The following is a 27,933-nucleotide window of genomic DNA, read 5'->3' on the forward strand; positions in this document are numbered from 1 at the left end:
TAATATTTTAAATAGGTTTTTTATTTTATTTTTTATTTTGCTCCAACATTATTTTGCCCCAAATACATATGATTACATACATTTAGGAGGGTTTTATGTACAGAGCTTGAAAGTTAGACACTGGATTCTCAAAGATTTGATTGCTTAAAATGTTTTTAATATCAGTTAGTATTCATCTGACATTTCATTTTAGGTTTCCCTTTGCATTCTAACTTAAATAATACATTTATATCTACCACTGTACCTGTTTGAAAACCTGAACAAAGAAATGTACCTAAAATCCTCTTCTCATTTGTCGTGTTATCATAGCATCCGAACTCCATCGTCAGATATTACAGTGCTAAAGTTGTCACGACTGTCCAATCCTTGCCAGAAAAGCTTTTTGATAGACCGTAATTCAAGCTGTTACAGCGCAAATTCGGTGAAAGAGGAAATGGTCTGTTTCGACTCATGAGATGGCATTTGAGATGAGTGCAATCTGGAAAAAATGTCAAAACTTTTTTTTTTTTTTTTGGCAAGTATCACATTAAGCATAGGAATTAATATTATAGAACAAATTGGTGAATGTGTTTCCTCTCTGCCCTATGTCAAAAAATATATTCTAGAATATGAGTTTCAGGTGCTTGCTTATGTTGCAGGCCTATTATAATACTAATATTAATAATAATAATAATAAACAAAAAACTGTGCGTAGAGTCATGTAAATTGCAGTGGTTGGAGGAGTGTAATGCTTTCTTTGAATTTATAAGAAACTAGAAAAATAATAATAAAAAAAATAGCAGCAAAACAGATAAATCTGATGAATGTCATATAGTAAAAAATCATTTCTGAAAAGAGATGCATGATACAGTATATAGGTTATTGCATAATATTTAAACATTTTCTTATTTTTTATTTTTTTCAGTGCAATTGTGTTACTGGATTACCTTTGTATCATCTGACACTTTAAGTTCATCGTCAGGAATACATAATCACTGTTAATTTCACTCTAATCTTTTTATTTATTTATGTTTTATTGAAAGAAAATGAAATGATAGTAATTAATAATAATTGTTATCTTTAGGAAATGTATTTCTTAAAACAAAATAGTTTGGAATTTCAACATCATCTATATTCACTGGTTATCGACAGTACAATGAAAATATTAATGGGTATGGGCCAAAATTTTAATATCAGTGCATCCCTTTTTTTCTGAGTGAGCGGATAATTGGTGTTTCTCTCTGGTCTTGATCTGTTTTCAGTTTTACACAGTTTACACTTAATTGCACAGCATCCAAATTTAAACACTCCTATTCAAATTGGTGAAGCCGTTCACCTGCTCTCAACATTCTCAGGGGTGAAGATGGATATTTGAGCGGGAAATCTTATAGCTTATATTGAGTTGATTGCACTGAGGGGAAAAAAAAAAAATCAGTGGACTGCTGAAGTGTTAACCTGTACAACACAGATACATGTTGCAAGCATTTTAGACATTCACAGCTAAAATGTGGGAAGTAAAATAAATAATAATAATTTAGTGTATGATACTGTACAAAATCTAAACTTTTTTGATATTTGAAAAACACACTGTGCTTAAAGAGTCTGTTCAGAGTTATTGTGTCCATGTATTTAGAAGAAGTCTATTCTCAGAAGATAGCACTGAAAAACATGTTGGAGGATCTACAGGTCTGGTGAGTTTTTTGCCAAACAAACCAGACCAAACCGGGCTGAAGTGGATCGCGCCAGAACTCCGCGGCTTGATAGAATGTAAGCAGTTTCGGATCGCTCTGTATTACACTCCTCCATGAGCTGTACCAGTTCAATCGTTCTCTCCATAGATGGGCTGTTTGTGAGTCATTTCTCTCAGCGCTTGTCTCTCTGCGGTTATATCTTTTCACTCTTTTGTCTTTCATTTTTGGAGCTGGTTCCCCTGATGGCTTCATGGATGTTTTGCTGGGCCCTTGTGGTCTCTGCTGGGGGGCCAACTGTGACGTAGGTCAGTCCTTTTGTCTGTTTCTTCCTCAGCGTCCTTTTCTTTCAGTCATGCTAGAATCTTTCAGCCATCTTGCCCCTGTAGGTTACAGCTGGAGAAGAAGAAAAAACATAAGAAAAGATCAGACTGAAGTATGTATTTTTTTCAATTTTTACTACAATGCTTTCTCTTGTCCCAGCTACAAGGGATAGTTGAGCCAAAAAAGTACATATTGTCATTATTTACTCAAATGGTTCTAAAACTGTATTAGTTTATTTTTTTCTGTTGAGCACAAAAGAAGATATTGTGAAGAATGCGGGTAACCAGACAGTTGCTGGTCCCCATTGACTTTCACTGTACCATGGAAGTAAATGGAAACCAGCAACTGTTTGGATCATAATGACAGAATTTTCAATTCCTTTTAATTTGCAGAGACAACTATGAGGTAACCATTTGTAGTTTAAACCAGAGACTGGGGCGTTTCCGTTTCTGACCAATGTTTGAGAAATCTGAGAATCGTTTGAAAAATGTTTATTTACTTATTGTAATTTGTAATACAGAAAAACTCACTTCTCTTTTAAGGGTTACGAAACTTGCCACATTTTGAAATTCAAATGTAGCTGTCTGATATTACATTTATTTAAGTGGTCAAAGCTGTGCACACCAATAAAGCCAATGTGAATGGAAACATTGGCAAAAACACTGGCTGCATGTCTAAATGCAAATCTTGGTCTGACAGTCACTGGCTTGTAAAAGGCATTAACTTGTCAAATACTATTTGGATGGACTAGTACTACTCCCTTCACATTCTTTTCATTTAAACTGAGAGGACACAAATACAAAAAAGACCTATCCTAAAAAAAAAGGCACAACTGTTCAATGTTAATAAAAAGAAATGTTTCTTGAGCAGCATATAAGAATAATTTCTGAACAATCATGGGACACTGAAGACTGGAGTCATGATGCTGAAAATTCAGCTTTGCATTACATGAATAAATTATATTTTAAACTATATTCAAATAGAAAAGAGTTATTTTAAATTGCAATGATATTTATAATAATTGTAATAATATCTCACTATTGATCAAATAAATGCAGCTTTAATGAGCATAGGATACTTATTTAAAAAACTTTAAAATGTCTTACTGATCCCAAACTTTTTAACAGTAGCATATCATGTCAGAATTTAAACTCAGTGTCTCATTGCAGGTTTTTTTTTTTTTTTTTTTTTGGTCATGTCTCATCTTGTCTGGGGCAGCAAATGAGTTGGGAGTGCCAACTGGTGCCCCCTCATAAATATATGTGCATAAAGCTTCAGGTTCATGGTTAATCTGTAACAGATGTTACACAATTTGCTAATTAAAATTGACTTGATGATTGGATCTGTGGGTTCAGCAGTTATATCGCATCTATCTCTTACATGACCAAAGCAGGTTTTAGACTACATGTTTTAGACTAGTCTATGTCTCAATCTGACTCAACGGTTTCAATCTCCGCTGTCTTTCTGTTATAAAGACTGGCTGGCTGGGTGATACTTTTGACACTTATATTCTCACTTAAAGATCCCTCATGTCATAGCAGCATCCTCATCACACTGCTGTGAGCCTTATACCTCCTCTTCTCCCTTATTTTCTTTTGCTTTAAATGCCTGAGATTCTGATCCTATCTCCGCTACTGTACATGTCTTCACAGGAACACATAAACAATACGGAGGATTTATGTACTATCTGAGGAAAGAGGAAAAGAACTAACAGAAATGTTCTAAGAGTGCCCGGCCCACCACTCCATCCTCAGGGGGGCAGTGTGATGGAATATAAGAAGACCGGACAAATTTAAAGGTTCTAGGTTTAATTAATTTAAAAAATATATATTGTTTAAGGCGAGATGAAGACTGCATAACTTTTAATGTTTTTGAAAGAAGCCTCACTAAGGCTGCATATATTTGATAAAAAATACAGTGAAACAGTAATATTGTGAAATGGTAATATACTATAACTGTCTTCTGTTTGAATATATTTTAAAATGTAATTTATTCTTCTGATGGAAAGTTCAATTTGCAGCATCATTACTTCAGTCTTCAGTGTCACATTATTAGGTACACCTATTCAATTGCTCGGTAACACAAATAGCAAATCAGCCAATCATATGGCAGCAACTTAATGCATTCAGGCATCTACATGTGATGAACACAACTTGCTGTTCAATCCGAGCATCAGAATGGGGAAGAAAGGGGATTTAAGTGACTTTGAATGTTGAATAGTTGCTGGTGCCAGACAGGCTGCTTTGAGTATTTAAAAAACTGCTGATGTATTTTCAACCACAACCATCTCTAGGTTTTAAAGAGAAAAAAGAGAAAATATCCAGTGAGCGGCAGTTGTGTGGACGTAAATGCCTCGTTGCTGTCAGAGGACAATAGGCAGATTGTTTAGAGATGATAGAAAGACAACAGTAACTCAAATAACCACTCGTTACAACCAAGATATGCAGAATACCATCTCTGAACGCACAACACGTCGAACCCTGAAGCAGATGGGCTACAGCAGCAGAAGACCATACCTTGTGCCACTCCTGTCAGCTGAGAACAAGAAACACAGGCTACAGTTCACACAGGCTCACCAAAATTGGACAATAGAAGATTGGAAAAATGTTGCCTGGTCTGATGAGTCTCTATCTGCTGTGACATTCAGATGGTAGTGTCAAAATTTGGCATACACAGCATGTAAGCATGGATCCATCCTGTCTTGTTCAGGCTGTTGGTGGTGGTGTAATGGTGTGGGGGATGTTTTCTTGGCACACTTTGGGCCCCTTACTACCAATTGAGCAGCGTTAAAATGCCACAGCTTACCTGAGGATTGTTGCTGACAATGTCCATCCCCTTTCGACTACAGTGTACCCATCTTCTGATGGATAATGCACCATGTCACAAAGCTCAAATCATCTCAGACTGGTTTCTTGAACATGACAATGAGTTCACTTTACTCAAATGGCCTTCACAGTCACAAGATCTCAACCCAATAGAGCAGCTTTGGGATGTGGTGGAACATGAGATTCTCATCATGGATGTACAGTCGACAAATCTGCAGCGACAATATGAACCAAAATCTCTGAGGAATGTTTCCAACATTTTGTTGAATCTATGCCACAAAAAGCAGTTAAGGCAGTTCTGAAGGCAAAAGGGGGTCCAACCTGGTACTAGCAAGGAGTACCTAATAAAGTGACCAGTGTGTATGTGTGTGTATGTTTATATATATAGACATAATATCACAATCCACAGCATTGGTGTTTGCCTTTACATTCAGCCAAGAATAATCTTCATGATTCATTGTCCACCTTGCCATATTAAACAAAAGACATCCTTGGCAACCATTTCAGCCTCATCAGCTGGAAGCCCATTCCACCCCTAGCAGGTCAGTGGCAGCGCGGCCTTGCTTCTGTTTTGAGTTTAGCCAGTGCTTTCAGGCTAATCTGTGAGAACCTGTTAAGAGTGAAAAATTTGGATATTTTCCCATATTTTTAAATACTGTGTATTTAGTTTAAAATGACTTTTTCTGGGTAAAGGTAAATGGTTTTGTTGGCCGCTATATTGGACACCGCTTTATTTGGGAAACTGGTCCAGTGAAATTTCAGACGTAAAACATGGTCAACTTCAATGATTGATGACCTGAAAATATTTGAATCACATCTGGCCTTGCTGCCATGCCCAGAAAGGCCACCTGGAACAGGTTTAGAAATTCTTTGTTTTGTGATCTTGCTAACTCAGCTCGAGCCGTTCCCTCCTATCATGCTTCCACTGCTGTTTTTCTTACAAAGCTATTCATTAAAACAGAGAGCTTTGGGAGTTACCTGACACTGTGTTTCAAATTGGGGTTGTACTATTCTCATTGTAATCATTCAAATTTATCACTGAATGTGTGTCATGACACAAATCCATGTTTTTTTTTTTCCATTTCAATATTCATATCCATTATTATATCCCACTGGCTGTGTCCACTTATCAGAATTGTTTCATGGTGGCACCACTATCATTCAATACATTTAGCTCTCTGCCACTGTTATGGATTCATTTGAATCATAGGATTCATAGGAATGAGGGTATTTTTAACCCTTGGTTTCTGATACGCTGTTTCAAAGAGACCCCAAAAAATGTCAGACCCGACTGGGATTTGCTTATCGTGGCTATACTGGTCAGTGGAGTTGTTGGTGAACTGAAAATTGATTTTTTTTTTTTAAATACCCTGATTGCATTATTCCTTTATCTTTTGGATATTATAAGCCTAAATAAGGTGAATAATTACATGATTAATATAATTAATTAACTAATTAAATATTTTTTTGATTTCAGCTGAAATTGAATGTGCTAAATGAATGACTGGTGGGAATGTGATGAAAGAACGTCTTTGTTACATATGATAACCCTCGTTCCCCGAAGGAGAGAATGGAGATGTTAAATCAGTGACTAATGAATTGGGATCAAGAGTGTTAACAAAACAAGCCAATGAATGTTGGCGTGAGTGATTTGCATAGCGCATCCCGCCCCCGTAGCATGGGTATTAGGGGTGTAACGGTTCACAAAATTCACGGTTCGGTTCGATACGATACACTGATGTCACGTTTCGGTATGGTTCGGTACGTTTTAGATACAGCAAAATGTTAAAACATCTCAACTTTTCAAAATGCCGCAAGCGCACCGCGGGTCATGTGACAAGAACTAACCAGTCAGCTTCATCCTTTCCCGTAACAATGTTGAAAGCTCAGCCAAGATGAAGGAACAGCTGATCATAGTTGTATATGGATTGCAATTTTGAAATAAATTTAGTAGCAGAGCTAGCCTACTGCAAGCAGTTTTTAGAGCTGCAAATCCATTTATCCTTTGCTGAAATTTCCACGTCTTCATGGAGAGAGCACCTCATTGTTGCTTAGCAAAGGCAGACCCCAGGGGCGCTTCTGCCCGAGCGCTTTGGAAAAGAGGAGAAAGACGCGCCTAGAGTTTTCCACACGTTTTTAGGCGCGATATGTGAACGGATCCTTAAGGCGCTCGCTCACTCAGCATGCGCTGAAGGCTCGTTGCGAAATGTCTAATGCATTTAACAGACCAGAAATAGAAGATCCTCCAATAACCATCAGGTCTGTTTGGGTGCACTTTGGATTCCCTGTAAACTATAATAGTGATGATAGAATGAATGGTAAATAGTTAGGTCTCAAATCCGCGGCTAAAATGTAAACGTAAATGTACCAATCGCCGCGGTGATGTCTTTTGCCCTGTTTGAGTCAGTTGGAAATGTCTGTCTAAATGCTGCGGGGATAGTTTGTTGCGTGTATGTTTCTCCTTTTTTCCGTCTTTTCCCAGATACTGAAACACTAAGGTGATGTCGGCGTAATTTAAACAATCAAACACAATTCTGTTGAGTTTAGGATTGCAATGACAAAACTGAAGCGTTCAGATGAGTCATTGCTGAAACTCAGTTTTGTTGCCTCTTGCGAATTCCCTCATCATAAACAACAAAGCGCAGATGTATGTACAAAGTAAGAGATTAATTTCACAGTATATACAGCTTCAGTGATTATAACAATGATTTAGTTTTTTTGAGAGTGCTTAAACTCATGATAGATCAATTTAGTGATAATGTCACTCCTTGTATATAATCTATTCACTGTTTAAATAATCGTGGAAAGGAAACTTTAGGCTATATAATTATGCATTTCTGACGTTATCATTAAATTGTAATCTCGTTAAATACAAATTCAGTCCCATAAAAAAAAAAAATGTATTTACCCCAAATGACACCCATGTCTGATTCTTTCCTAAAAAGACCTGTTTATAATGTTTAATATTGTTGGCTGCTTTTAGCCTTACTCTGGAGTTTGTTTACCATCCGCCTATGCTTTGGATTTATAGTAAAATAATGTTAATTTTCATATGGGTGAGTGTGCGAGCCGAAGCATTTCCAATCACGATTAACTGATTCATGATTTATTCTCGATTTATTTATCGAAAGGCAGAATCACTTCAGAAAATTTGACAGGCAATTATACAATAATAATATTAAAATAGCGCGACTAATCGGCTGCTAGGCCAACGGGAATTGTCCCGATTCTCGATGGCCAGTCCGCGCCTGATTTCCACAGACAAGCAGAATGTGCAGGATTCATATACTGGTTTAATATTCAGACACAAGTCCATATCGCATTTTGATTCAAGTGTACTGACCTAGTTTTGATTTATTCATCCAAAATGTGGCATATCCCATCCAAGTTAGACAATAGCAATTCCGTTTTTATGACTGGATTCTATAAACCAGTCTGTGTTTCCGCATCGCAGAAAATTATAGGGCGATATTTGATTTTCGGAAAGAAATCAAATAAATCTCTAGTGGATGTGTGTAAATATTCAAATGTAATCCCCTTTGTAATCGAAATAGGTACTCTCCAAGAACTAGTAACCTCGATAAAAAAAACCCTAGTAACAGCAATCGTGACCATCAGATGGAGCCAGAAAACGACCACACTCACCATCTTTAAAAAGACGCCACATCACTCGTGGAGCTCTTTTAGTTATTTACTCTTTTAAAGTGCTCTTTTTGTAAAAACACTGCAATGTTGAAGCGCCCAGGAGGAGTTACATTGTGACCACAGAATGAGAAGCTGCAGCACGCCGAGATCAAAGCAGCAGCACTGGTAACCCCAGCTGATGCGCCGTAACACCTACACTCGCAGTTCATTTGGCTGTCTTGAAGACACTCTTGCTTGGCAGCTGAAAGGATTGGCTCCGAATCAAAAAGCTGAATGTGCGACTGCATGTACCCTTCTTATATACCTGTGCTGCGATGAAAATCTCGCATGCCAACATTCATCGTCACCAGACCTGTTGGTTATTGGAGGATCTTCTATTTCTGGTCTGTTAAACGCATTGGCTATTTTGCAATGAGCCTTCAGCGCGTACTGAGTGAGCGAGCGCCTGACTGAGTAGCCTAACATAAACATATAAGTTGGTGTTTTTTTCTTCTTCGGGGGTGTCAGGGGCATTGCCTGTTACGTCGTTTGGGTTATTGGGCTACCTTGTTGAACGCATATCATTATATTTCACTTTTTTCTTTTTTCAAATATAATTAATTAGTCCAACGAACCGTCAGCAGCGCGTGCGGCAGGGAACTGAACGACTCATTCAAACTGATCCATGAACCAATTCACTCGTTTGCCAATTGGTTTGATCAGGCCTTTGAACAGAATTGACTCAAAGGAATGAATCATTCGCGAATGGGCATCGCTCATTGCCCAGAGAAAAGTAGACGGCGCGTTTGGAATAAACTGAAGCATTTAGGCTATAACATTTATTGCATTAAGATAAAGTAACGAGAGGAGCGTCGCCCACAGTAACGAAGTAAAAGTACAGATTTTTCCCAAAAAATTTACTCAAGTAAGAATATAAAGTACCCATCTTTAAATATACTCCGAAAAGTATTAGTTTACCCCAAAAAATTACTCAAGTAAATGTAGCGAAGTAAATGTAACTCGTTACTACCCACCTCTGTGTTTTGTTAATACTCAAATGCGATTTGTCTCTCTAGCGAGATCCCAATTCATCAATAAATGACATATCGTCGAACATGACTGACTGAAAGGGAACCTGTTGGTCATTGAATGATAAAATACCACATGAAATCTGATCTGTTCACTCAGATTGCAAAACCTAAATCTGACTTTAATCAGATTTCAAACCACCCACCTAAGGTTCTTGCGAAAATTCACATTTAATGTTTTTTGTTTTGTTTGTTTGTTTGTCCTGCCTGTCTGAACAAGGCCTTAGAATCCTAAAAGTATTCCCTTTTGATTTAAAGTCACTCACAAAATATCACCACAAAAGATTTTATAGCATGATTTGAAATCTAGAAAACCTTGTTTTTCCAATACAGCATGGTAACATGCAAAGAGTCATAATGTTCTCACTGTTCATACTAAAAATGAAAACATACTAAAAATAGCCACTCTGACTACACCTATAAAAACAAATAGAGTTTATAAAACATAACGCAATCACATACGCTCTCCTATCTTGCTCTCTATTGATTTCCACCTTGATTTACTGGCCATAGTGTTTCCATTTTAGATGAATCACAGTCATTTATTTAGCACAATATCTGTCACATGTGGTGCCTGAGGTGAGGTCGCCATTGTAATAAAATGTAAACCAGGAGTGGAAAGCATGATTTATATCAGGCTAAATAGAAAGGTTTAGCTTGTATGTGGGTGGAACATCAGTATCCTGTTTAGCTTGAGCCCATTTGTCAAATCAGCATTTGAATGTTTAAGAAAGCCTCTAATGTACTGTACATGAAATTCTTCTTATGGATGCTGCATATAAGTAAAAGAAACAACAACCTCCATTTATAATGTTTCCATTGTTTGGTTTCTCGTGAGAAAAACGCCTGTGTTTGCTGACAAGCATTGACGAGAGACATTGTCCAGTATCGGTGGAAAAGGCTTTTGACAAATATCAAAGAAGGAAGTGAGCTCTACACTGGGAACTAAGTCTTGACAGGACTGGTTGACACTTTTGTTGAGCATTCCAACCAGATATGGCCTTCTCCAAAAAAACCCTACATGATCCAATCTCTGCGAGTTGGCTCTATTTCAGCCCAATCAACTCTTCTATCAGCTAAGTTCATGGCAATTCAGCCCGCATTTGTTTGCTTTTTGACACAGACACATCCATCTCTTTTGTCAAGGAAATTGGGTGTCGTTAAATGTGTACATAAATGTTTGTGCAGTCATTTTGAGAAATAAGATGTCGTATTCTGATTAAGTGCTTCTATGGATGTAGTTCTGTCCCATCATTCAGTAAAATGGAGCTCTTCCAAAGCTGATTTCATGCTCCAATACCAGCTGTACCAAACCGTTATATGAACAGAAGGTCCTGTAGATCCAGCAGCATTGTAATGTGCCTCTTGTCCATCTAATTTACACAGTTTAACTGTAAATTAACTGTAAAGCCTTGAAGTTAGAGTTCAGAATGCAGAAATAAATTCAGCCACTTAGTCAAACTGCATTATTAACATACTGTAGTTTAGATATTGACCCCACAATCAACAAACGTTCTCACATGTTTTATTTGCTTTAATGCTTATTCTATTACAGGCCTCTAAAATAAAGTTTGTTACTAGGAGATGGATGGTGAAAGAAAGTTTTTTTTTTCTTATGAGATTTATTTTGGTATATATTTGATCATCAAAAAGATTTCTGTTATAATTAACTCATCTCATTCTAAGCCAGTTTGATTACACAGAATATATATAAAAAAAAAAAAAAGATTTTAAAAAGATATGTCCATGTGATTAAAGTTAAAGGATTGACTTTATGGCCTTCTGAAACATTCTTCTGAATAACTTCTTTTGTGTTCCTCAGAAGTCCTACAGGTTTATTCTGAACAAATATTTCTAAAAATAGTGGTTAGTAATCCTTTTTTAAACCCCATCTGATGTTATTTAATAATTTGGTCGAGTTGACACAAAGCTGTTTCAATATCAGTAGCTGAACGACAACAGTTTGGACAAATATTTCCACTCGGCCCGTCTGCCAATTCCATTTCTATGGTGATTACTCAATTTTTACTGCATCATAGCGTAGTCTAACCGCAGAACTGCCCTTTGACCTCAAGTGCCTACCCTACAGAGGCATTCTGCATGTTTTTACTCTGACTTTCTTTTTTGAACCGATTGAGCCTTGTCTGATTTGATATACAATATACCTCTGAGACATTCATCACTGTCCAAACTTTAAAAACAGACTGAAAGCCTTACAGGGCAGAACACTGAGGTTCTCACCCACTGATTTTCAGCTCTGGAAAGCACAAACACAAAAACAACCTTGCTGGTACTTGTTTCGATGAGTGTGTGATCTGCGTTGCACAGCGAATGACAATGTATTCAATGTTCGCGTCAGAATTTTGTTTAACCAAATCAAATTTATTATTGCACAAAAGCTATGCCCAACATTAGGTCTTTCAGAGGTAGGAACAACATATTAGCCACCAATAATACAGACATTTGGAAACCTTTAGCAATAAAATCTAGGTCAGTGTGAACGAGGCTTTGGTGTGAATGTCATCACCTCATAAACGGCTCATAATCCACCGCTGCTGCTGGCCACTGACTGAAAAATCGCACTGTGTCATAAGCGTAATAAAATGTGGCAAAGTGGTCTGTGAGACGGGAGCAGCTGCTCCTCCCTACTTTTGATGTGAAAGCAACTTGCCTCATGCCTCTCATGAGAAATTTGGAAATGCAGAGATATTGACTTTATTACTCAGCTGTTTTGGCAACATGAAGGAACAGAACACAGCTGAGAATGGAACAGAAAGTTCATCCACAACCAGCTATGCAAATCATGTCACCAACGACTGAATTAAACTCTGAGACAGTGACATCTTAAACTAATTTTGGTGAGTTTATTTGCAATCCCACAGGAGATTGAGTATCACTCTCATGGACAATATCTCTGTGCTTCAGACTTTGTACGAGAACCACCACACAATGTGATCCAAATCAATAGATAAACATAATAGCTGCTGTTTTCAGCATCTTTTATTTTGTTTTATTGTAAAAAATATTTAAACCCCCTTTAAGTTGGCATGAAACGGAAGTAGCAATTGTCTTTTTTTCTCTACTGTGACCTCTGTCTGAGTGAAACAGCATCTGAAATGAGAGAGCAGGACTTGATTTCGTCCCTCGAGAATTGATTGGATCGTTGGAAGTTGCGGGCCATTGCTAACAAAATGGAGGCAGATCTGAATGCTAGTTTGCATTTAGTTTTGGGGGGATTTCTTTCAATTGGATTCACCGCCGACAGCATAGCATGAATAATTTTTGTTATTTATTAAGGAAGACAGGGACGCAGACAATCGACGGCACAAAGAGAGAGAGAGAGAGAGAGAGAGAGAGAGAGAGATTGCCTGAATGACTGAATGTGTCCTCCATCAGGTTAAGTCATATTCATGAAAAAATAGTTTGCGATGTCCTAAAAGTAATGTTGTGGTAATATCCTGATATCCTTTCAATTTTTAAGGTTGGTGTGCTTAATGCATTGATTTCTATAAAGTGAAGCATCAGCTTCAGTTTTTCCCCTTGTTGTTAATCCCAGCGTTTACCCTTCACGTCACTAACTTAGGAATTAAGATAAATAAATTACCCATAATCCCCTGCATGTGATCACCTCCCCTGGCGACAGATGTGCATTTGTGTAATTGTTTTATCCAGCCTTCAGGCTGCTGTCATGAAATGTATTAAGTGTTTAAATGTGGTAAAGCCAGCAGGTGAATCAGTAGGTTTGAATCCTGGCTTTATTTATTGGCTGCTTAAAATGTTTCTGCGACATAAATATGTCCTCCACTGAAGGAGCTCAATTAATGTGACCGTGTCCTTCATATCTTATGAGTTATATTTCTTTTCTTTTTTTCAAAGCTGTTGTCGAATAAGCAGCGATTAGTGAGGTGCATGTAATTATACAAAGTGGCCTTGTCTATGTCTGCATATCGAGGACATTTTGAAAAATCGGTGGAATTTCCTTTTAGCTGTCGAGAAGTCTTTTTGAGACTAGAAAAAGAGCTTTATTTGTTGCAAATGAACCATGGGAAACATTTACCTCATTGCCCCCCACTCCCCTCACCGGCTGAGTACGTGACTTAGGTTAGCAATGCGTTTAATGTGTTGATGTGGGTATAGGGCCATACCTAAATCTTCTTTGGAAAGGCAAACCTCTCCAGGTTACAGGGAACCAACTTCTACACTCTCAAACACAGCTTTAATGTTCTTTTATTCCTGAGGGTTTGAAAGTACCATGTATTTGTTTCAGTACTGGAATGTGATGTTAGCGGCTGTCTGAGATATTATTCTCCTCCTTTTAGAAAGCCTTCTCCATATTGCCTGCACGAGGAGAACTCTGATCTCAGCACAAGATCCAAAACAAGCAAAACCATATCTCAGCTAATCCTTTTAACAGCTTGAATCATTATCCCTTTAACCTTGTGACTTCCCTCATTTTTATTCTCTAGCTTGATTAATCGAATATCATCATTTCCATCCTCCAGTTTCAACAAACGATTATTCACAATGCCAGCGTGCAAAGTTTCAGATGACTTTTCAGAACAAGATGCTGTGATAGTTCGTATGTAATAAGCTTTAATGGATCTATAATGCGATCTCCTATTCACTTGTCTGCTACTTGTAGAGTTCACAGAGTTCAGTGCTGAAGCAAAAGTGCATGTTTGCTTTCCAAAATCAAGACGTCCATATTATGGACGAGCCAGTGCATCAGTGCATTAATCACATTCTGCATGTCAGCAAAAAACATGATGCGTATAGATGAAGACAGTTTTTTTTTAAAAAAAAGATGTTTTGAAGCAATATCCACACAAGCAAGTGTTCAATTTTATTTTATTTTTTTTCAAATATCAGCTTGGTTGTGATTTGGCTGTAGACAGAAGGCTGACTCGTTTATTTGATCTTTAGATGTAGATGTTTTCTCAAAATTCCCTTGAAATAAAGGAACAGAACAGAATATTTAAATATCTTTTGTAACTTTGTAAAAGCCTTTTTTGTCACTTTTGAATGCATCCTTGCTGAATAAAAGTATAAAAAAAAAAAAACCTTTGAATAGTATTGTCTTAGGGTTTCCAGCAGCATAGCTACTTTCGTTATTAATAATAATCAGAAGTGTTTCTTGAGCAGCAAATCAGCATATTAGAATAATCACGTGACACTGAAGACTGGAGTAATGATGCTGAAAATTCAGCTTTGCATCACAGGAATAAATTACATTTTAGAATATGTTACGATAGAAAACAGTTATTTTAAAATGTAATAATTACACAACATTACTGTTTTTTTTTTACTGTATTTATTTTTTAGCCTTAATGAGCATAAGAGACTTATTAACATTAAAGAGCATACTTATTCCAAAGTTTTGAAAGATAGTGTATATATTTAATGTTATTTAGTTTATATTCTTATAACTTATCATATCTCCACTCCACTGTGCAGCATTGGTCATGGTAGAAAAAGTAGATTTCTACTCTTATTAAAGTCTTCTGTCAACATAATGTTCCCATTATCTGTTGGGGTAGAGACACCATGGCCAGTTTAATATAGTTTAATATACACTTATGATATCATATGCATAACTGCAGAGAGAAAGACTTCTACCAGTGGTGTATATATATATATATATATATATATATATATATATTAGTTAGTGTGACCCTGAAAATAAAGGTCCCAAAAGAATGGTTTGGTAGCAGTGCCATTGGAAATACGTTTAAGGTACCTTAAAGAACCAATCAATGAATGGTTCATTAAAAAAAAAAAAAAAAAAAAAAAAATTGTTTTAGTGTGAAGAATGTTTTATTAATGTTATCTTAATGGAACAAAAGCATTTATCAACATTAATTTTAATATTATTTTTAAAAATAGAAAAAAACTAGTAAATCTCAGCAGAACATCAGGGTTGAAGTAGCTTGTTTTAAATGTCCCCCAAAAAAGGTTAACTCCATAAACTAAACTGATGGTGCAGCTTCTGGTGATAAACCCCTCTAAGCTTACACTCAGGTGGCCTCAGTAAAGGAACATCTCCTATAACACTGAGGTCATCTCATAGCAGGCAGAAAGGGATGTCTAGATCTTACTGATTTATATTGCGGCTAAAAGAGCTCTTTTCCATATTGAGTTAATATCCTGTTGCAGAGAATTACCTCATTGCTTATTCTCTCTGCACCTTCATCAAAAGTTCTCCTTTTGCATTCAGTGGAAGAAGAGAAGTGGAATTTGGAGTGAGATGTGGGTGAGTAAACAATTTCGTTTTTAGAGGCTTTAATGTGTCTTAAATCATTTAAATGGAGCAGGGAAAACAGAAAGCGGTTTAACTCCCACTGTTCTACTGCTATACTTGATTTAAGATCTCAAACCGAAACCTGTTACACCGCTCTGTTATTTATCAAACAAGAGCCAATCTTAGCTCCCCTTTCTTGTGAAGATCAACAGTAGCCAGAGAGCGATACCAGTAGCTGATGCTGGTGATAAACCTGTGATCTGTGGAAACATGGTGCCCCACTGATGGAAGCAGATAAGCCATTATACCAGCCTCGGCTTGTCAGCTGTATTGTGCTCTTCCTCATAAACCTATTCAGTGATTTAAACACCTGTTTGCAAAGTCAGGCTCCAGGAAAATACACACACAGGTGTCAGACAGCCGTACAGTAACGGCCCAGTTCACAAATGGTTTTTAAATCAGTGGACCCACGATCAGATGGAACTGACATCTTAATTTGTAGGATGTCATAAGGCATTGACGTGCATTTATAACACAGCAAATGGAAATTTCCAGGCTTGCTCATAATGAAAGAATATCCTGATTTAAAGCTGTTCCATTTTCAAGTATACAACTGTTCATTTTCAAAGTAGAACATTGTAATCCTATGGAGTAATGCAGACAGAATGCTCTACAGCTGTGGTTCTCAACCTTTTTTGGGTCAGCGCCCCCTTCTCATTATCCAGGTCCCTCGTGACCTGGATAATACCATTCAAATGTTTGGGTTCATTTTTTTAAAGAAATTATCATTAAATTGATAAAAAAAAAATACTTTTACAGCAAATAATTTGATAATAAGTGTGATAAAAATATTTTATAGAGTTTTAGGCATGTTGGTTATTTTCATTGCTACAGCTTTGATAAAGATGAGTCATGATATTTTTTTTTTACTGCAGCAATATGTTTGAATGTTTTCAATTAGCTTTCAGTGAAAAATAATATTTATCCCTTAATTTTCAAAAATACCCTATGTTTTATAATATATTTAATTTCCTTTTTACTGGCCCAGTGAACATGGTAATTTTGGTAAGTAAATATTAAATGAACACATGTAAATTGAAGAAATGTAAACCATTCTTTTACTTTATTTTAAGAGAATATATATGTCACACACCTGGACTCATTTAGTGTTTTTGCCCCAGTGACCCAGTTTCTGTCTTCCGTGATTAGTTCCCAGGTGTGTCAATTCTATTCCTCATGTGTTCCATGTTCCTGTTAATTTAGTTATTCCATCCACCTGTGTTTCCCCATTATCCTTTGTACTTAAGCCTTGTCCTTTCAGTTCTGTTTTGTCGGGTCTTCATTTGCATTTGCCACTTACGTGTGTCTACCTCTGTGCTCCATGTTGGATATCCCCTGTGTTGGATATATTAAAAACCTTATTCCGTTTATCCTCGACTCCGTATTCCTTCAGGCAGCGTAAAACCGTGACAGAAGACCCGACCACAAAAGAGAAAATAGAAAACTGCGTGTTCTTCCCTCCGTTTTGCTTTTGTTTTTTCACAGTCTTTTCTTTTCTTAGTGTCTATGGATCCCCTCTATCGTCCCGAATTCCTCATCCTCCTGCTGAAGCAGGAAGGACGTTCTCTCGAGGACCATACCAGACAGTTTTTCCTATTAGCTAATGCCACCAGCTACCCGGACGGCGCGCTCTGCACCTTCTACAACACCAGCCTGAACTCCAAATGCAGAGCGTTGTCGTCCGAAGATGGTCCTCGAGAGGATTTCGCCGCATACGTGGAGTGGACTCTGGCGAGAAATGGGTCACCTCTCACCGTCTGCCCCATAGAGGACCTCGCCAGCCCCACTCCCGACCCAGAGACCAGCCAGCCACCATCACGCCGCACGGAGCCAGAGCCCACCGCAGCCGCAGAGCCCGAGCCATCCACTGTCAGGGAACAGGATCTCGAGAGCACGACTGACCAGGTGTGTGAGCCGGCAACACTGTGCATCGTGGGAGTCCTCGTGGAGATCGAGGGCGTGGAGGAAAGCCCTGCCCACACTCCTGCGACTGAGGGTGAACTGTATGCAGTCTCTGAAGATCATATGGAGCAAGTTCTGGATCTGATGGACTGGTCTATGGAGGTAATCCCTAATTTTCCTGTTTCCCCGCTGGTTCCGTCCAGCCCTGATTCCCCTGTATACCCTCTCAGTCTCCCACTCCTACCTCCTCCAGTCATTTCCTCTGCTCCATTTCCGCTGGTTCCGCCCAGCCCTGAGTTTTCTGTTTCTCCGCTGGTTACGCCCAGCCCTGAGTTTTCTGTTTCTCCGCTGGTTACGCCCAGCCCTGAGTTTTCTGTTTCTCCGCTGGTTCCGCCCAGCCCTGAGTTTCCTGTATCTCCGCTGGCTCCGCCCAGCTCTGAATCTTCTGTTTCTCCGCTGGTTCCGCCCAGCTCTGAATCTTCTGTGTCTCCGCTGGTTCCGCCCAGCTCTGAATCTTCTGTGTCTCCGCTGGTTCCGCCCAGCTCTAAATCTTCTGTGTCTCCGCTGGTTCCGCCCAGCTCTGAATCTTTTGTGTCTCCGCTGGTTCCGCCCAGCTCTGAATCTTCTGTGTCTCCGCTGGTTCCGCCCAGCTCTAAATCTTCTGTGTCTCCGCTGGTTCCGCCCAGCTCTGAATCTTTTGTGTCTCCGCTGGTTCCGCCCAGCTCTGAATCTTCTGTGTCTCCGCTGGTTCCGCCCAGCTCTGAATCTTCTGTGTCTCCGCTGGTTCCGCCCAGCTCTGAATCTTCTGTGTCTCCGCTGGTTCCGCCCAGCTCTAAATCTTCTGTGTCTCCGCTGGTTCCGCCCAGCTCTAAATCTTTTGTGTCTCCGCTGGTTCCGCCCAGCTCTGAATCTTCTGTGTCTCCGCTGGTTCCGCCCAGCTCTGAATCTTCTGTGTCTCCGCTGGTTCCGCCCAGCTCTGAATCTTTTGTGTCTCCGCTGGTTCCGCCCAGCTCTAAATCTTCTGTGTCTCCGCTGGTTCCGCCCAGCTCTGAATCTTCTGTGTCTCCTGTATTCCCTCCCAGCCTCCCTCTCCCGCCTCCTCCCAAACCTGCTGGTCCCTCTACTCCTCTTTCGCTGGTTCCGTCCAGTCCTGATCCTCCTGTCCTTCCTCCCATCCTTCTCCTCTCTCCTCCTCCTAGACCAGCCAGTTCCTCGTCATCCCTGCTGGTGCCAGCCAGTCCCAAAGCTCACCCTCAGTCCGCGCCATCGGGGCGCGGTGGTTCGCCGCTGGACTGCCAGTCTCCAGCTCCGCCTTGGCGTGTTAAGGCCCTGTCTCCGCCTCCAGCCTCCGAGCCCTGGACTCCTCCTCGGTCCTTCGACCCAGCGGCTCCGCCTTGGCTCTTAGCTCCCTCGTCTCCACCGTGGCCTGTCATCCCACCTGCTCCACCGGGCTCCCTCGTCCCTCCGGCTCCACCTTGGTCAGTCGTCGACCATCCGCCGCCTCGGGACTCCACTCCTCTGGTTCCACCTCGTCACTCCATCCCTCCGGCTCTGTCAGGCTCCTCCTTCCCTCCGGTTCCACCTCCATCCTCGGTCGCTCCGGCTCCACATCGGTCTGCCAGGACCCTGCCTCCGCCTTGGTCGCCTGAGCCTTCTGCTCCACCTAGGCCCTCCGGAACCTCGACGTCCCCCTGGCTCTGCGGCTGTGCTGCTCCATCTTGGGCTCCTCACCCACCGGTGCAGTCTCCGCCTGTCGGCCCCCTGGTGTCGTCGACCCTTCCTTCACCATGGCTCCTCCCGCCGTCGACCCCACCTTGGATCTCCATCCTGGCTGGTCTCTGGTGGACCATCTGGCTCCTCCTGCTCCTGTCTCCTCCCTGGCTCCTCCCTCCGTCGTCTCCTCCCTGGCTCCTCCTTCTGTGGTCCCTGTCTGCTGGCCCCCTCCTGGGAGTCCGTCCTCCACCGGAACCTCCTCCCAAGTTCCCACCCACGCCTCCCTCTGTTGTTTCTACGGTGCGAGGACGCACCTACCGGGAGGGGGGAGTACTGTCACACACCTGGACTCATTTAGTGTTTTTGCCCCAGTGACCCAGTTTCTGTCTTCCGTGATTAGTTCCCAGGTGTGTCAATTCTATTCCTCATGTGTTCCATGTTCCTGTTAATTTAGTTATTCCATCCACCTGTGTTTCCCCATTATCCTTTGTACTTAAGCCTTGTCCTTTCAGTTCTGTTTTGTCGGGTCTTCATTTGCATTTGCCACTTACGTGTGTCTACCTCTGTGCTCCATGTTGGATATCCCCTGTGTTGGATATATTAAAAACCTTATTCCGTTTATCCTCGACTCCGTATTCCTTCAGGCAGCGTAAAACCGTGACAATATAAAGTTTGCTTACAAATACTTCAAACATTGTGCATGTGCAATAAGTGTCTAATAATAATAAAATTAAATGCCAGTAAATACATTATTAATATACAATGACAATAACATATTTGTCAAATTGATAATTTATTAATAAATAATAAAAATAAGAGCGTGAAATGAGATAAAAATAAGTTTTATATTTTATTAGTTTAAATTCACATATCTATTTCCATTACATATTTATATTTCAAAGAACGAATGACCTCCACATATTTCCAAACATATTTTATTGAGCAGCTATAAACAGCTATAACAATAATAAGAATTCATCTTTGAGCAGCACCCAGCTTGATTTCTGATGGATCATGTGACATTGAAAGCTGGAGCAATGGAGATTTAGAATTTATACATTTATACATTTATTCAAATAGAAAGGAGTTATTTTAAGTTTAATTAAATTTAGTTTTCAGCGTAATCGTATTGATAAGGCTTACTGTACAAGAGATTTGTTTCAAAATCATTAAAAAACTCTATCTGACCCTTACTGACTTTTGTAATGGTGGTGTATATTGTAGGTCTATTTATTTTGTATGTTTTATAATATATTATAAATAATATGTGTACATCTAAAACCCATAAATATTTAGCCCATAAATAACAGCACACACTAGGACGTATAATTGTAAAAATATGTAGTTGAATGCCACATGACATTCATCTTTTGCTACTTTGTCTTTATACGTAAAACTTTACTGTGCACTATGGTTTGTTGGTTTTTATGTGGTTTTAATTTGTATTGTTTTTATTTGTATGTTCCTTTTTTCTGCAATACAAAAAGACATTTGATTGGACTGCAGTTGAAATATCATTATCATCCCTCTTAAGAAATGTAGCATTTAAACCAACCGCATCAGCCAAACAAACAGACGACAAAAGGGCGTTCATATTAATTATCACAAACAAGAACAAGAGAAAAGCATATAGTGCTTTATTTGTGTCTGAATGCTATGTTTTCGCAGTAAGTTCGGCTGCTGCACTACAGAAAGCTGAGTGAACACTGAAGTAAAGAGTCATTGCAATGGAAATGATACACCGTCTAGTCCAGAAGCATTGGTGTAAACTGGCAACTACACTCGACTTGGATGGTGCGACATGTTGTGTCAAAACACATCCACCTGTAGATCCCATTATAATCAGCATTTCTGTCACTGAACACACCAAATCGAACTGATGCAGCATTATATTTCTGATGTAGTCCACGCACTTGTGCTAGTTTGGTTTGATGCATCCAGTGTAGAGACGGCTTTAGGATGTTGCAGACCATTTTCTTTCGCAAGTTTCAGCTCATACGTCTTTGGTGTAAACCCGCTTTAACCAAATGACCTCAACGCACCCCTTTCAAAAATATTGCTTCCAGTACCCCCCGAAGCTCTCCGAATGTCCCGTTGAGAAATATTACTCTACAATTTAGATAATGTTCTAGTCTCCATCTACATTAACTCATTAGATTTTTCCCCTACAAAACTTTACTTCTGAAGTATCCGTCTAACATGAAGTTTGCAGGGATAGGTGAACGCAATTTATTTATTTTGGCCGAGCATGAGCACAAGTGGAGAACAACTGGACGTGCTCCATTCAAAACAGACTTTGACTTTAGTATGCAAATGTGTTGAAGGAGTAATTTCTTCACTTCTGGCTGTGTTTACTGACCTCTGATACTTGCAAATGATATGCAAAGATCAAGCACAAACCAACACTATGATACAAAACAAAAACAACAAACACATCCCAAATTAAACAGCAAGGTTATTTGCTAATACGACAAAAAAGCTTATTTGCAATGATAATTTAATATAACAGTCTGGAAAACTTTGAGTGCCTTTTATGAAAGGTTTCATCAAAGAATACGCCAGTGTTTGCTGCACGTAGCACAAGCCGTGAAGTTTGATTAACAAGGAAATGATTCTTAGGGAATTGTATTTTTTATTTTTAAATGGGCTGCGTCCAAAAGTCTAGTAGGCAGCTGACTAGACTTTGGACGCAGCCCATTGAATCACACAATCAGGCAATGACTTTGCGTGCAGTATTTTTTCGGACAGGCTTCGGAGGCAGCATAATAGTTTAATGATGTACAATAAAATAATCAAAATAAAACAATTTTTGGTGACTATAATACTGATTTCTCACTAGAACTAACATCAAAAGTGCAAAAAGTTAGTCAGAAATATACATTTACATACAAACTGATCACCAAATGAAAATATTCAGACGCTTTTATCTTGAAGTGAAGTGAGATACAGCCAAGTATGGTGACCCATACTCAGAATTCGTGCTCTACATTTAACCCATCACTTTTACAGAGCAGTGAACACACACAGAGCAGTGAATACACACACAGCAGTGAACACGGAGCAGTGGGCATCATTTTTGCTGCGCCCGGGGAGCAGTTCGGGGTTCAATGCCTTGCTCAAGGGCACCTCAGTCGTGGTATTGCTGGCCCAAGATTCAAACCCACAACCCTAGGGTTAGGAGTCAAACTCTCTAACCACTAAGCCACGACATCCCCCCTTTATTACATCTTATGACATTTAAAGTTTTTGATTTAACCACCATGCAATAGAACGCACAGGGTTGTGGGATATCAATGAATCAAAAAGATACACATGCTGTTTTGGTAAATAATTATAATTTATAAAAACTATACGGATAGTAAATATCATTATACTAAATATTAAATAATAAATAAAAAAGTGATCATTTAATTTGTCAGCTAAATAAATAATTAATTAATTATTTTAAAAGCCTTTTAACTTGGGTTCCAGTGGCTCCCTCATCTTTATTTATTCATTTATTTTATATTTCAATTAATTAATTAATTTACTTTGTTTTGCTCTGTTAACTTTTGTTAGTTGAACTTTTTTTTCATAAAGTCTTTGAAATCCTGACACGAAACAAAAACATTAATCTCTAATCTAGTTTCGTGTCAAGGGTTTGCTGACTATCTTGCCTTTCGCTTTGAGCGTTGACTGCGCTTGCTCAGTTTAGGTCATAAACAGCTTCTTCTCAAAGGTGGAAGTGTTGCGTTCAGTGATAAAGTTTATCAGCTCCTGGGGGTGTCAGCAACAGAGGGGCCCTAAAACTTGCCAAAAAACACTACAGAAACCACCTCATTCTTACCCATACAACTTCCTTAGTCGTAGCAACAAATTTATAGACAATCATATATATTTAGCTTCTACAGCAATTACATCATGCTGCCAAAATCCATAATATTAAAAAAATGCATGTTTGTTCGCAAAAAAACAATTGCAACAAGTGCTCTTTCTCATGGAGAGGTTATCAATACACATTCACAGCATTTCAACCCTTTCTCATTGCGCTGTGAAACACAAAGCAATCATTGTGGCTTAATTTATGTGTTTCTGCCGGCAACACAAAATGTACCCATCAGCAGCACAGAGTGGGAAAATGTTGACTTCCTGTTAAACAAAACACACTGCCATTATCTCCCATCTGTCATTATTTGAATTACTGCATGTCTACAAGGACAACTTTCATAACGCACTGCACCAAAAAATACTCAAAATGCTCATTTTGTCTTATTACATTGTACTAGACATAATGTTCAAGCTGCCCTGTGTTTAATGGAGCTCACTTGAGACCTGGTCACGGTGTACGAAAAACAAAGTACACAGTTTACGTAAAAGGGCTTCAGACTTCACTGGGCTGATCAAATTTTACTCCATGTACTCATAGGTTGGTGAGCTATATGCTGAATAATGTGATTTGTTTGTTGAAATGGGCGACCTGACACCAGTGAACTCACTGCTTCAAGCGTTTAGAGATTGAAGTTGCTCGGAATGACTTGAAGTTGTTCCTTTCTCTCTGCTTCTTTCTTTTAGTTTTCACCGCAACATTTTTCTCCTTTCATGAAGTCTGCCGTGGGTTCAGCAGCTTGAACATCATGTCCTCAAGAAAAAAAAAAAGTACTTTATATTTGTGATATAAAATACAAAACAACTGTTTTGTGTTGTGTGTTTACAGTGAGATCAATTAAGATTCTAATATAATAATTTGAAATTATATACTTATAAATAGTTAGCAATAATTCTCGTAAAAAAAAAAAAAAATTGGTTTAATGAAAATCTGTAATTTACTACAAAAGTGCAAAATTGTACCTAGTTTTAGTAATTGGAATAGAGAAAGATGACATTGTGCTCTTTTTTTATTATTATTATTTCCTAAAAACTCAAGATTCAAAAAAAGTAAAAAGTCTCTCTTTTAATGACTGGCATACATGAATGTGTTAACATGTGAAATGTGTATGCGTGTGCATTGTTTCCACCTCATTGTGGCTAGGAAATGTCTCCAGGGCTTGCTCACCCAGACCCCATAACAGCTGCTGTAAACCCTGTACTCTGATAGTCAAGTGTGTCTCCCCCTTCTAGGAAAAACCTTTCCTGAAATGCCTCTATAAACAGAACAAAAACAATATCTTATTTAAGTAATAGTGAATTGAAAATCCTTATATTGATTTATGTTTATTATTATAATCAGTGATATTTATTATAGAGCACTGACACTAAAAACATGTTTTTTTTTGTTGTTGTTAATATTAGGAAATATAAAGTGTAGTTTATGTATTTACAGTAGTTTAAGCAGAGTTCATACTACTGAAAAAACACAAAAACACAACTACTTTACATTTGGCCTCGTGCAGTGCAGTGAGTCATTAAAATAACTACCGTGTTATCTGGATAAAAGCCAACTATTTACATTGTAAATCTGACAGACTAGTGCAAATGCATTAGGAAACAAAACAATACTGGAGTGTTTGTAGGTCCCTGCGGACACTGTTGGATTAATTATCCTTTTGGTCTGGGATCGGGGTTAAATCAAGATTTGGTTGAAATTTACAAGGTGTCTCTTTTCTTTCTTTCTGCATTCTCTCTCCTTTTTTATTGAGATGAAAATCTAAATATAGTTAAATATTGTATGTAGACTATCTGGTGTCGGGACTCATTTAAAGACAAATATCTGTATATTTCATGATGATATACATTATATCTAATTTAGTAGTTTTAATTTTTTTCTATTTTTAAGAATTTTTACAGTTAAAGAGACTTTTTAATAAAAATAAAACAATAATAAAACAATTTAAAGTCAAATGAAAATAAACAAAAGGGCAATTCTGCTTCTTTTAAAATGGTCAGTTCTCTTGAGCATTTAAGAGAAAAGAGCACATTTAGAGCACATGGTTTCCCTTTCATAACAGCGCTTATTCCATTCCTCATACCTTTCTTCTGACACACATTCTTTTAAAGATAATGCCAACATATTCAAACCAAAGCAAAAATTCATGCTTGTGCCAGTTTCCCTTCAGAACATTAAGTGTTGTAGCTCTCCCGAGGAAACTTTATCTGAATTAGGTTTGACTGGCAAGCTTGTTTCTGCGTATTCCAGCTATAAACACAAGCAATTGTATTTTGTTTTCCCTGCACAAACTTCACCTGGCTGTTTTAGATTCCACCACGAGCACTACCTCAACAAGTCATGATTTTTTGTGTGAAATGTAGTACACGTCCAATTGCTCTGTAATCCGAGACGAATTCAACACTGCCCGGCTCAACCTCAATACACTTCTCACAGGTCTTCATCTCCCCTGAGAAAAGTCCCCAAAAGCACATTCACAACTATAAGTCATATGATTACAGCAGGTTTGAAGTTAACCTGATGTGATATAGAGTAAAATGACCTTACTGACATAGCACTGATTCATTTTTTGTCAATACAGACCAAAAACTTGCATGCATAATCAAGAAGTACAAAAAAATGATCAGACACATTGTGAGTACTAAAATAAATCTTATCAAGGTAAAGTGTAAAAAGCACTTAAGTAAGAAGAGACGGAAACTCACAACTCTGCCTCGGCTTCGGAGAATTCACTGAAGAAGGTGCTGCCACTGGAGTGTGGCAGTCCTGGCAATGCCTCCTCGCTCCTGAAGCTGCTCTGGCTGCTCCCTTCTTCAGGCAATGTGGGGGTCTTCTGGAATGTTCCAGGCATTCCTGGCTCCATAGACCCCAGGAAGCAGGGGCATCGAGTCCGAAGCCCTTTGAAAAGGAAGTTCATTTTTAGAAAGGGCAACCAGGGACAGCCAAGAAGGTTCTTGAAGGCAATACGAAACTCTGGGCTTCGACAGTAGATGATGGGGTTGAGGCCGGAGTTGATGTAGCCTAACCAGTTTAATAAACGAAAAATGTCCCTGTTCGGCACATCTCGATAGAAGACATTGATGATGTTTGCCACAAAAAAAGGCAGCCAGCAGAGTGTGAAGACACCCATGATGATGCCCAGTGTCTTGAGGGCCTTGTGCTCCTTGACGACCGATGGACGCCTTCGGGAATTTTTCCGCCTTGCCGTCGTTCCTCCGAAGTTATTGCACGTCGAAGGCAAGTTGTTGTTGCCATGGTGCATCGGCTGTACCTGATTTCCTATGCACTCGTTTTGGAACCTCAAATGGTTTTTGACGATTACCTGTACCTGTCGTGTGGCAATGAGAAAGACGCGTGCATAGACAAAAATCATGATGAGTAGAGGGATGTAGAATGAAACCACTGATGAAATTATAACAAATGGCACATTTGCTATAAAGTCACAACAATTGGGGTCCTTGTTACATTCTATCAAGTTTGTATCATTGGCAAAATCCACACGCCAGTACTGATTCATAATGGGGACGAAGGAGATCAGAGATGAGACCAGCCACACGACACAAACAATAATTCGAGCCCTACACTTATTCAGGAGCACTTTATGTCGCAGAGGCCGCGTGATTGCAATGTACCTATCCAATGCGATGATGCAAAGTGTCTCTATACTGGCAGTGACGCATAACACATCAACTGATGTCCATAACTCACACAAAGTCTTGGTGAGTTGCCATTTCCCTGTTATGACAATTGTGGCAGCCAGTGGCACCACCAGAACCCCCATTATGAGGTCAGCGCATGCCAATGACATGATGAAGATATTCGTCGTGGTCTGCAGCTGGGAGGTGTATGCGATAGCGATGATGACCAGAAGGTTACCCACAATGATAATGGTGATGATGATCACCATGAGGACCAGCAACAAAGACTGCAACTCATGTTCTTCACCCCCTGTCAGAGTTGCATTGTTTGGTAGACTGCTGTTCACATAAGTTGGTAGAGTGATGTTCATCAGAATTTCCATGTTTCAGTATTCAGAGATCAAGGCATGCAATTTTTTAAACTGAATATCAGAAACAAGCAGCAGCAAAGAGGCATAGCTAGGTGCTGGAATTGTCTAATCTTGCGATACCATGACGATGTTGTATTCAATCTTCCATTTTATACCACTGTCTTTCCAAATCTCGAACAACAGCATCAGTTCTGTTTCACCTCTCCTTCAGGCAACCTGAAAGTCATGCACATCCCGAAACTTGTACGTCCTGTAGAATTTTAAACACGTTCCACACATCTGAACTGAAGATGTAGGAGGCAAATAAGTACCTTCTATTCGGAGTTAAAACTGGTCCATGAGAGATGGGGGGAAAAACAATTGAACTTTTTGAAAAGCTCTTGAAGCCACCAGAGTAAAGGCAGATAAGCAGCCGTCCTGTTGAAGTATTCCACTGAAGTGGAGTTTGAGCTGAAGTGGAGGAGGTTCAGTCAGTATGTTGACACTGCATGTGTGGAGCGGACGAGTGGAGGTGCCTCTGCTGCCAAAAGAGTGACGCTGCCGACAGTCAACAGTGGTAAAACACTCTCCCACTCTGATAATGCTTGCTCTCTCTCTCGCTCTCTCTCTCTCTCTGTTGGA

General features: G+C 39.2%; 1 protein-coding gene across 3 annotated transcripts; it reads right to left on the bottom strand.

Moving 5' to 3' along the window:
- LOC128018362 (beta-4C adrenergic receptor) lies at window positions 1-27,933 on the bottom strand. 3 transcript variants are annotated; one of them, XR_008184831.1, is made up of 3 exons: window positions 26,009-27,933; window positions 24,436-24,561; window positions 20,360-24,059 (listed from the first exon to the last, which is right to left on the bottom strand). XR_008184831.1 is itself a non-coding variant. In XM_052603838.1 (2 exons), the coding sequence occupies exons 1-2, from the start codon at window positions 27,322-27,324 to the stop codon at window positions 2,036-2,038; spliced, it is 1,344 nt and encodes a 447-aa protein (XP_052459798.1). In that variant the 5' UTR covers window positions 27,325-27,933; the 3' UTR covers window positions 1-2,035. The 3 variants fall into 3 exon arrangements, 2 of the variants coding, with proteins under 2 accessions (XP_052459798.1, XP_052459796.1); XM_052603838.1 differs by lacking the exons at window positions 20,360-24,059; window positions 24,436-24,561 and adding an exon at window positions 1-2,063; XM_052603836.1 differs by lacking the exon at window positions 20,360-24,059 and having other exon boundaries at window positions 24,141-24,561.

Source organism: Carassius gibelio, chromosome A8 (assembly GCF_023724105.1).
Source record: "Carassius gibelio isolate Cgi1373 ecotype wild population from Czech Republic chromosome A8, carGib1.2-hapl.c, whole genome shotgun sequence".
Classification (NCBI taxonomy): domain Eukaryota; kingdom Metazoa; phylum Chordata; class Actinopteri; order Cypriniformes; family Cyprinidae; genus Carassius; species Carassius gibelio.